We start from the raw sequence: 11,651 nt of genomic DNA, 5'->3' as shown, positions 1-11,651 counted from the left end.
TTTTTTTTAAAATACTCTGCTTCTTTAATGTAGCCAGCATCAACCTTGACTTCTTTCTTGTACCAATGGGAATTACACATTGCTAATGGTCCTGTCATCACAATTGGAATCTTTCATCAGCAAGCAGCATTGTTAAGGATGACCTTATTTTTAAAATCTAGATGCTTGGGGCAGGTTTAAATCTCTTAATAAAAATTGAATGTGTACTAGTTTAACATCTCAAAAGGGAATGAGAATTTCTCTGTGGTAATATCTCTCTCTGTGGCATTGCATCTCCATGTGCCAGGTACTTCTGCTGTTCTCTTAACTCATAATATTATCGGCAAGCCAAAACCCAGTGGCATCTATTGGGGGAAGAGGAATGGCATAAAAAGGGCAGGAAAGTGGGCATGACTCTATGAGCAAAGCCAGGTCTCTTACCTGTACTCAATATGTATGAGATGTATTAAGTAGAGGCAAGACCGCTTTGTCTTTTTTTGACTGCCCTCGGAGGCATCCTTGCTTTACTCTTGCATGGCTGGTCTCCAGAATGGATTAAGCTTGCTACTGATCAAAGGCAGCAATTGCACAATCTTACAATGCAAAGTCAATGTGCATTCTCCTGAGTACTGGCCAAAATAGGTCAAGATTTGTTACCGTACTCTAGGATACCCAGATCCGTCTCACAGTTATTATTGTTCATCCAGGTACCTCCTATTCCATACTTATGCAATTGGTTTTTCATGCCTAAGTGCAATACCTTACTTTTTTCACTACTGAACTGCATCTTGATAGCTAGGGCCCAATGCACAAATCTGTCAAATTCCTTATGAATCTTGAGTCTATCTTCCACAGTGTTAGCAGTTTCTCCCAGGTGAGTATCATAAAATTTGACGAGTTCTCTTTCTATCCTCTCATCTAGATCATTCATGAAGAATTTATATAAAAGTTGCTTAGAATCAAACAAAACCAAATGCATAGTGTATGGCACCTTGTTGAATGCAAGAAGGAAAAGAGCCCAGTATACTCAAGGTAGGTGGAGGGTGTGTGGGGGGGAATGTACGTTCCAGAGAGATTTTAGTACCTGGCTGAAATCTGACAGAGTTCAAGTTTTGTAAAAAGTTTACCATCTCTGTTTTCATTTAATTCTGCCATAACATGAAGTAGCTTCAAATATTTTCAAGTTTCTCCCTATAGTCTTTTTTAAAAACTGAGTCTCAAAGTGGATTGAATTAAATTGAGCTGCCTTCAAATCTCAAATCAAATCAAACCATGCCCCTTTTGACACTTGAGTCTCCTATTTGAATTGAATCAAGATTTATTTGAACAGGCCTACTAGTATGTCCTACTTAATGGATCTCAAAAATCTAGTGTTTGAAGTTTGTAAACCACAGGTAGTAAAATAGGAAGATGGCTGATAAATTGCATTGCTGTCCATGACAATAGACTTTGCTCCCCTAGGTTTATTGTAAAATCACATTTCCTGTAACCTCAGAAAAAATGTATTCTCCAGCAGTTTTCTCCAACAATCTGCTTTATAGATGTGTTAGCCTTCATCTCCCTTAATCCTCAATTTAGTTCTAGTGTGATCCTTCAGCAAACTGCTGAGAGCAAAGTTTCTTCACCTCAATTTCTATGGAAATACCCAGCAATTCTTTGAATACATTAAAAAGAATGCTGATGTTCTACAAAACAGGGGATTTCCCCACTTCACATAAACTGTTGTTTTTACTAATCAGTTCAGAAATATAACTAATAAAAAAGACTTATTTCTCAGTACATAGCTATCTTCTCCTTGGCCTATTTTAATATGCTTGATATTTCAGAGAATAATAATTTTACTTTTCCCCCCTCCCTTTTTTCTTTAAACTGTTCAAGGGGACATGCTTCCTTTTTCCTGACTGTGTCTGTATTTATTTTCTTAGCCAAGAATAAGAAACACTTTTATTCCACATTTTTATTCAATGGCAAACTGGTCAATAGTTTTGTAATTGTAAATGTAAGTAAACAGCAGGTTGAAATTTGATCTTGTTTTTGCTCATGATCCTATTCACAATCTTAGTAGGTATTTTTCATGTAACCACAATGTGAAAAAGCTTTAAACATTAGCTGTAATTCAACACAGAGAAATTAACTCTTCTCAATTAATAAGTTGGAGAAATCCTTCAGTTGGGATTTCCCCACAACTGGATAGAAATTCTGAGAAAAATATTAAAATCATTCAAAGTAAATTATCCAAAATTTTCTTTGATTTGGATATTTAGTGCTTGTGGACAGACCGAGACAGAAAAATTCAAGATAATACACCTACTGTTCTGAAAGACATAGATCCTTTTCAAGAATAAATATGATCTGGATTGCCAAGAATTTGGCTACTAAGGTTTCTAAAGAAGAGGTATTATCAAATAACCTTTTTAGACCATAATGCTATGACTTTCAATTCCAGTTCTTCTAGATGGACACTAAATGAAATGTTACAAAAAGAAGTAATAGTACTGTAAATGGTTTTAAAAAGAAATTAAGTTTTTTTTGAAAATAATTTAGTCAAAAGTACAGAATGGTTTAGGACTCAAGTAAAGCATTTATCAGATGTATATGCATAAGAGTAAATTCAAAAAAGAAGCAAGAGAAAACAGAAGCTATTTTGGATGCGATAAAGAGAAAGGAAGAAGAATTAAAGAAATTTTCAAGGTATTTATTTCTATCAAATTTAGAAACTGCCATTTCACTCACAGAGTATTCTGAGAAGCATACGATCAAAACAAATAAACACAATTTCTTAACAAATTTAATTTTTACAATGACAATTATCTATATTAACAGTAAAAATGATGGAAATACAAATGAAATGTGTAAAAAAAAAACTTTTAAATTTGCAGACAAACCAGGAAAATATCACAAAATTTATTGAGGGTTAGAGGAACAGAGATAGATTATGAAAGAACCTATTAACAATAAGGGAAGTTTCTGAAGCTATAAAAAAAGATTAAACCAGGAAAGATTCCTGGCCCAGATGGATTATCCAGTCCTTATTATAAATGTTTTGAGGATGAACTTCTACAATATTTACAAAATACTTTCTTATATGGAGGAAAGATGTCACTGAGTTGGGAAAAGGCCAATTTAGCACTAATATCTAAAGAGGGACAAGATTTGACTTTAACAAGAATCTATAGGCTAATATCATTATTGAATAATGACAAGTTGTTTACAATGATTCTGACTTAGATAGACTGAAAATATTTTTGCAAGAATTTATTCATGAGGATCAATATGGCTTTTCATGTAAAATACAGTTAAAGGACAATCTTAGTTGGACATTTTGGAATATTTGGAGAAACATAATGAAAAGCAAAGATTAAAAAAGAAACTTAAAAGTTAAGGGCTTTTGCTAATGATTTTGTGTTGGTTTTAGAAGATAATTTAGAAGGAATTTGAGTGTTAATGGGAAAATTTGAAAGAATTTGGTGGGTTTTTTTTAGGATGAACAAACAGAAGATGAAAATGTTAACCAAAAACATGAGAATAGAGAATTGATAAATAAAATAATTTTTCAGTAAAAAATCTGGGTATCACAAACAGAAATTATAAGTTATTTCAAAATAATTACATTGAGACATGAAATGAAATAAAAAAACGTAACTTAAGATGAAAGAAAATACAATTGTCATTGCTGGGGAAATTTTTTGTAAAAATATCTTGCCACGATGATGTTTTTGTTTCAGATAATACCTGTTTTGATAAAGTAGCAAACCCCACACTTACTCACACTGATAATGTTACCCTGTTGAGTGATAAAATGTCTGCTTGTATGTTTCTATTAGTTTTTATCTTTTTAAAATAAAATTTAAGACTACAGAGCAGTTCTTTTTGGTCCTTGCTCAGGATAATGCTAAACAAGCTTTTTAGCTTGAATCCTGTTTCAAGTATCTTAATATAAAAAGATACTATGCTCTGCACATTATAGTAAGCCACAGATGAGGCTTTGTTGTGCTCCAAATGTTCCTGAACTATAGCTCCTAAATGAACATGCTTAATGGTGAGGGATACCGAGAACTGTAATTCAGCATGTTTAATATCCAAAGAAAATCACAGAAAACTAAATTAAGATTTTTTCCAGAAAGAAATATATTTAATGCTATCGTATGTTACTGGCCTAAAATATGAATCATCCAAAAACTAAGAGAATTTTCTAATTATGTAGTAATGAAACAAAATGAAGCCTGAACATTCCAGATAATTGTCTCCTCTAAACTGAAAAAAAATATCTTAGAATCAGTGTTCACTCTTGGTGATCACTTAGACAAGTCCCTTGTAGTTTTCTTGGCAAATTTTCAGAAGTGATTTGCCATTGTCTCCTTCCTAGGGCTGGGAGCAGTAACTGGTTCATGGTCACCCAGCTAGCTTCAGGGGTAAGGCAAAAGTACAATTCATGGCCTTCCAGTTTGTAGCCTGGTGTCTTAACCATTACACCAAATTCACTCTAATCTTGGCATTATAATAAATAGTGTGATTTGAATAGTCATCAGACTATTTTTTTCTATTATTTGGGCAGTGCATAGGTGTATTTTTTCCTAGCTCATGTTTTCTCTACAATCTGGACTTTATTGAAGTACCAACCTGATAAAGTCCTTCTCCATTGTATCTAACAGATCTGTTTGGGGTTATTTTTCTTCGCTCACAAAGAAATGCCCTGCTCCAAAAATATATTGTTTATATATTGGTATAAAATCTATATTAAATCTTAAGTCAGTGTTTGCCCCAATTTATCTATGAACTTGATTTCAAAGCTGTTTTTAATTGTATGTGTCAAAGCACACATAAAAATACTTTTATACAATAAACATAGTAATTGTTTTAACTGCTAATAATTTTGCAGCAGATGTATTTCACAAGTATGCACATGCATTCTGCATTAGAATTGCAATGAATTTTTCAGTTTTAGTATTTTCCATGGCAGTATTTTGAAAATAGGCCTAAAGTGGAGGCTGGTGTAGCATGTTAACTATATCAGTTCTATCATCTTACAAGAGGCTAATATTCTATTCTAGTACCTAGCAAAGTTAGTAAAACCAGCTTAACAATCTTTTTTAAAAAACAAGGAAAATATCTCTATTGGTGTAGGAAGAGAGAGAAATCCTGAGAGAAACATTCCATTTCTGGGTTCCTAACTGAGTGGATAAACAGAGACATCCCAAAAAAAAAGCCAACTGTTCTCTTTCATCTATTTGCAGTGCAGCTGGAATGATGCCCACAGAACTTCCATCAACATACTTTCTTTGAAAGCAGCTTGCTAATTGTCTTTCAAGGGATTAATTCCATATACATCAAAATTACAAACAGGAACCACTGCCACCTTCTGGTCATGGTTGGCATAGTTCTGAATTATACAAATGCATCTGTGTGATAATAACATCACTACAATTACTACATTGATAGGGTACTTTGTAATTTGTTAACACCTGCTATGAATTTACATCAAAGTGGCAGGGATTGCACTAAAAGCACACAAGAAAGTATTTTCCCTTTTTTATGGCTTTAAAAATCCTGTTATACCTAAAATTCAAAATATCTAATCTGGTGTGTATATTTATTATATGATCTTATTCTAAGAAGTTATAATTTATTAATATGAATTCCTATGCATAGTAGGGTTGTGAAAGATTTGCAAACTATTTGGAATGTTTCTAACTACCTATAAGCATAGCATTTCTCTATTATTCATTAAAACAGCCTAATATTTTTGGGTTTCCATATAAGAAATTTTCAAGAATGCACTCATTAACATTAATGCTATTCTTAAAATAGCATTTTTTTTTCAGGCTCACATAGAAACCTGAAGAAGTAGGCTGCTTTAATGAATTCAGAGAAGTATGCAAGATCTGAAGCAATTCTGAATAATTTTCTAAATTTGCACTTAAAAAAATAAGCTAGCTGCTTACAATTACATATTTTAAAAATTGCACATTATATACTCCTTTGCTGAAGAATGCCATGAAAAAGATATAATTTACACTCATATACTTAAAATACTGTTTATTTGTGATTTAACATTAATTAGCATTACATCTATAAGCAATTTCCAACAACATTTATATATCTTTTTCCACAGGACACAGTTGGCTGGCTCATTCATATGCCAAAGCAAGTAAATAGAGGCATTAGCGAAAAAAGGTGCAAATAGTTCACGGTTGCATTTTTAAAAAATATTTATGCACATTGCATTCATTTAGATATAGATTTTAAAGTTATGAAAAGCATAGTTCACAGGTTACTGTTTCTACATATGTTGTAATACAACACAAAAAATGTAGAACATAAAAATTTAAGCAACTTAGATAGTCCCACTATTTTTTTAAGAAAACACACCAATTCCAGTATTTTGAGATATTTAAAATATCATTTCCAGATTTATTTCTGCGCTGCATTGCCACACTTACACAATCAAAGCTCACCAGCCCTGTAACATGCTATACTCAGTTTTTGCATGCCAAATCACATCCTGGCCATATTTAACCATCTATATATGGTAATATATTTCAACCGGCAATCTGGAAGTAACATTAACATTTAAGATGTACTTCCTCTTGTGCCTATGGATGTAAAAAGGCCATAGATCGTTTTCATGTTTAGTGTGTATTTACAGATTTGTTTTCTTTTTCTGTTTAACTCAAAATAAAACTACCAGCAAGAACAAATGGCAGGATCAGCACTTACAAATCAGCACTAATTTGCTCTAAGATTCATTGAGAAGGCAAAATGTAGATTAAAATGATCCTATTAACCTCTATTGTAATTTTAAAATATAAAACAGATGTTCCATCAATTTAATAAAAATACCCCCAATTCCATGACATATATTTTATGAAAAATAATCCACAACTACCCCTCATTTTTTCTCCATGCCCTTATTCTTTCCATCTCACTTTCCCTTTTCCAGTTTTGTCTCTCTTATTTGGTTATGGTCTTTTCCAGATGATCAGTTTATAGTGCAACATGAATGCAGCTGCATCCAAGTCATTTCATGGGAACTAATATCGTTGCACTCAAATGGCAATACAGCCTCATTCCAGCAACATAAACTCCTCCCAGTTACTGGGCTTACTGCTTTTCAGAGAGCTATCCCAAAAGTGACTACAGGTCTGTCACAAGTACTACAGTATACTAATAGTGACATTTTGCTGCCTAGTGAGAATTTTTATATCCCCGGGTTTTGTCATTCTGTAGCCTCATCACCTGTATCTATCTCATACCTTGAGATTTCAACAGAAGTTTCTGCAGAAATAATTAAGAAAGGCTAAATGAAACTAGGACACACTTTGAACTGATCTTCTGGAAGATCATATGTTATCAAGATTATTTTTCTTCATTCAATAATATTATGAGAAAAAAATATAGTAAGATTTAGAATTGAATCCAGTAAATTTTTACGCTCTTTATGTCTGATGTCAGAAATTCTGGTTTCGTGAATTATATTTAAGTATATTCTATACCAAGCATCCTTGAATACATTCTACTGTTAAATGCTTGGTTTACATGCCTATAATACTTTATATTGAATGGTATACAAAAATTTCAACATATAAAATTCTTTTTGTGTTTTGCCATAGTTAAACGAAGTTATCAATGTTAAGTGTATAAAATCCCCTTTATTGAAAAATAAGGGCTTTCTCCCTGCCCCCAACTGATAGAATAAAAAAAGTTTTCAAAAATTCTATCTTACTAAAATGAATATTTGGCAAAAGTTATTATTGATGAATGCAACCTTCACAGAGTCTGTAAAATTCTAAATGCAATTCCTTTTACAGTTTCCCCTTCTAAAATTATGTGCCGCTATATAATTAAATGACCAAGGCTTGTGAGGGTGTGATTAGAGAGATACCACCCTTTGAGGCAGGGACAAAATAAATGCCACAATCAAGATTATTCAAAAAAACATCACCCAATTACATAATGTGGCAGTAGGTTAAAAACAAACACTATCTGATCATTCAATAGTGAAATTGCTGAAGACATTTTAATCAACAAAAATCTTCATGAGTAACTTGCTAGATAAGGATATCTGAAATTACTGTGGTATTATAGTGGACCAACTGCCAGTGTTAGTTTGTGGTGGAAATACTCAATACTTAAAATTCTCATAATTTTATTTGTACTAATTAAGAGATGAATTCTTCATTTAATTAATTAAAAACCCAGTTTCTATGTAATTGTTTCCAGTTCTGTACTTAGGTTAAGGCCCAGTTTCTTGCATAACCCTACTTGACCATTTTAACAACTGATTAGATGTATGACTAAAGTGTCAGTGAAACCTCAGGCCTCCACCTTTTCCTTCTTTTTGTTTTTTTTCAGGAAGGATGGAGTACGGAATTTCTTCTTCTTCTTTGATGGTGATTTGGAAGGAGAGCCTTCAGGAGAAAGGGTCTCTTCAATCTTCTCAGAAGTCTTAATTGTAATCTCTATATTCTCTATAGTACTAGTGGTTAACTGGCTGACTCTCTGGGCCAGATCCTCTTCCACATCATGTGCATCTTCTTTGCCATTCATGACAACAACTGGCAGTTCCAAAGAGGTGAGGTTAGAATCCTGTAGGTAATTGTCATTATTTTCTGGAGAAGGGAAAAAAGTGATTATTTTATTCTTTCTTGCAATGGTGGTTATTAGAACAGATGGTTGTGTAACATTCTAAACAGGGCTAAATACTATCTTGAATTGGGAATTGTAGAAAATTATGACTTTGTAAAGTTTGGCAATCTGGGCTTCAGTTCCTTTTTTAATCCCACCAGTTTTTCCCTTAAAGCTTCACTTTAAAGCGACATTAAGTAATATTAATATTTCTTGGGTGTCTGGAATCAGGTTTTTAACCACGTTCCGGACACAATTGGACATACAGAATATACTTCTGACTAGAAGGTATACCCCGTCAAGCAACATCATTATCTGTTTGTTATGTTAGGCTGGCATTATTAGACCAAGTTGTACTACATAATGCAGGGAACAAAGCATTTTTTAAAACAAACAAACAAACAAACAAAAAGAAACTGTAATTAAAGCTAGGACATAAATTAATGGCTGAAATTTCTCTTTTAGGTAGCCTATTCTGAAAGATAAATGAGATTAGGCCAAATTACATAATAATTCATATGAATATTGTATTGGGCTTCACGTATTACGAGTTTGACTATATTTTCTATGATCGATCTTTGGGATTAAAAAAATAGACTGTAAGGAAGGATTTACAGGCTCACAATATTGTGCATGGCAAATAGCATTTTATACCTTCCAGAGTTGTAATATTGCACATGACATTACATTATATACCTTCTAATTTGTCAGGGACATTTTGTGGGGACTGAGTTTGAGAGTTAATTTGGGAAACAGAGGACCCATCATCTGAGAATAATTCCTGATCAGCATCTGTAGGACAAGAGCCTGAGTTAGTAAAAGCCATGCCAAAATAAACACAACACACACAAAAAATCAGTACATATTAGTACATACAAAATTGCAAACAGTTTAGCCATATTGACCTGATCATGCAAATGTTATAACATTGAATTAGATTATAAACTAATATTATTACCAATCTATGATTATTACATGTAGCGTATATCAAAGATGGATCCAAATAGTTAGAAGAAAGTATTCTATGAGAACATAGCTTCTTAAGTAACAATACTGTGATTAAAAAGTAGTCAAAACAATATATACAGTGTTAGTGTTGAAAATGCTAGTGAGAGACAACAGTAAATTAGTAATGCCCATATTATTAAAGAGCCTTATCAGATGCTTTGAATGAAAATGGGTGAAAAAATGCCAAAATACAAGGATTTTTACCTTTGAATCTTTACGCTTTCAAAAATAAGAAATTGGAAGGTTAGAAGATTGCTTGCTATAAATGCAGGCAACAGAATATACAGCTATCAGACCATTTTGCTCAGGAATAATGTCTTTTAAAGATTAACATACTGGTTCAAGAATATCTAACTTTTATTCTGCTTTTTGTACTTAATTGTACTTATGTGCTTTTATATTAGTAATATATAAAAGCAATAGAAGTGTACAAGTCATTTATCCAGTCTTATATATTTCTGTATAATCCTATGTAAAGTGATAAATTATCTATGTTTATACCACAGTTTTCAGAAAGAGAAAATAGTTTTAAATTTATCCTAAGGTTACTAGAAAGGTATTCCAAAAATGTGGGAATGAAAAACAGACAATTAAAAAGGGAAGGCTGGGTCAAAGGCAATGTTGATTTGATCAAGGTAAATAGAGAAAATTGTAGTAGGTTTCCTTAAATCTGGAAAATATCTAAATGCAAGCATCATCATAATTTAATGAAGGTGGAAATGAAATGACGGAGAAGTTAGCTGCCAAGAGTTGAGAAAAAAATAAACTGTAGGGTAGCCATCTCACCTAGAAGATGAGTAGAAATAAGGCAAAAGTAAAAAAAACAACATGGAATCAGTTGCTTTAATATACAACTGATATAAGCAGTGATCTGGATAATAAGTATGAGAGATTTATAGGTTTACTAATATATTTGACTTCGTTATTTATATAAAAGGGTAAGTAAGTTACTGAGGTTTGTAAGTTACTGAGGTTTCACTTAAAGTTATTTGTGATTTTTAACTGCACTGATCAAAACTGAATTTAAATCTCTATAAACATGACCACACTGATGACAACATAAACATATATCCCCTTCTTCCAAATCCTGAATAAATGGGGAAGGGGAGTTTCCTTGCAAAAAAAAAGGTCCACTTGATATTCGCCTGAAGGAACAAAGGAGCAAAGTACTCCCACATAGGAGAAGGAACCTGGTCCCAACAAAAAGAGACATTTATCTTTTATATACATAGAGAAATCAAAGGAAGATTTGTTAAGAAATGTGACAGTAGGAAGAGCTAAATTGTAAAGCCCACAAATTCTTCTATTCATTCAAACACGTCTAGTCTTATTTAATGCCATACTAGGTTAGGAAATAAATTCTTGCCAGAACACATTTTGTGACTTACAGATTCAGTTTACTTATTATATTATGGGGGAAAATGCAAATGTATCTTCTACCAATTCACTGTCAAGAAGATAAGATAATTTCATATATACTGGAATATCCTGGAAACCAGAAATTTCCAACTTCTTGATTTATACTATGTATCATGCAGATATTAGTCTATTAATCTAATTCATTCATCACTTCTACCCCAAGATAAAATATACCCACATGCCCATTTCACATAAGACTCATCTAAAAATGAGAGTTCATTTTAAGCACAAATAAAAAGATATAGGAAAGGTAAAGTTGAAGCTGTCAATTAATATTATTCAATTTAAAGCTTTTAATTAAATTAGTAATTCTGAATATTGATTTTTGAATTTAAAACTAATTCCTTTAAAGCAGTGGTTCTCAACCTTTTTAATGCCGCGACCCCAACCGATCGTAAGTCGAGGACTAAACTGGTCATAAGTCAAGGACTAAATTGGTCGTAAGTCAAGGACTAAACCGGTCGTAAGTCGAGGACTACCCAACCGGTCATAAGTCGAGGACTTTCCCTGCCCGGGAGCGCTGCGCATGCGCGGTTCCGCCCCCTGCGCCAGCTGAGGCGTAGCTGGCAAGCGGCAGAGACAGAGCAGGCCGACCACCAGCTGGCCCAGCCCAAGGGAGG

The 11,651-nt window shown here is 33.0% G+C and overlaps 1 protein-coding gene across 2 annotated transcripts in view; it reads right to left on the bottom strand.

Annotated features, from left to right (window-relative positions):
• Nucleotides 1-6,000: 6,000 nt before the first annotated feature.
• Nucleotides 6,001-11,651, bottom strand: part of ADD3 (adducin 3) — a 90,717-nt gene continuing 85,066 nt past the window's right edge. The window contains exons 14-15 of one of the 2 annotated variants that reach the window (XM_015818829.1): nt 9,301-9,396; nt 6,001-8,588 (exon numbers count right to left, since the gene is read on the bottom strand). In XM_015818829.1, the coding sequence (XP_015674315.1) occupies nt 8,293-8,588; nt 9,301-9,396 (392 nt within the window). In that variant the 3' untranslated portion in view covers nt 6,001-8,292. The remainder of the gene's footprint in view (nt 8,589-9,300; nt 9,397-11,651) is intronic. The other variant, XM_015818830.1, reaches the window with a different exon arrangement.

Source organism: Protobothrops mucrosquamatus, unplaced genomic scaffold, assembly GCF_001527695.2.
Source record: "Protobothrops mucrosquamatus isolate PMUCROS unplaced genomic scaffold, P.Mucros_1.0 scaffold803, whole genome shotgun sequence".
NCBI lineage: Eukaryota > Metazoa > Chordata > Lepidosauria > Squamata > Viperidae > Protobothrops > Protobothrops mucrosquamatus.
Note: the sequence above shows the minus strand (reverse complement) of the source record. Positions and strands in the feature narration are given on the sequence as shown.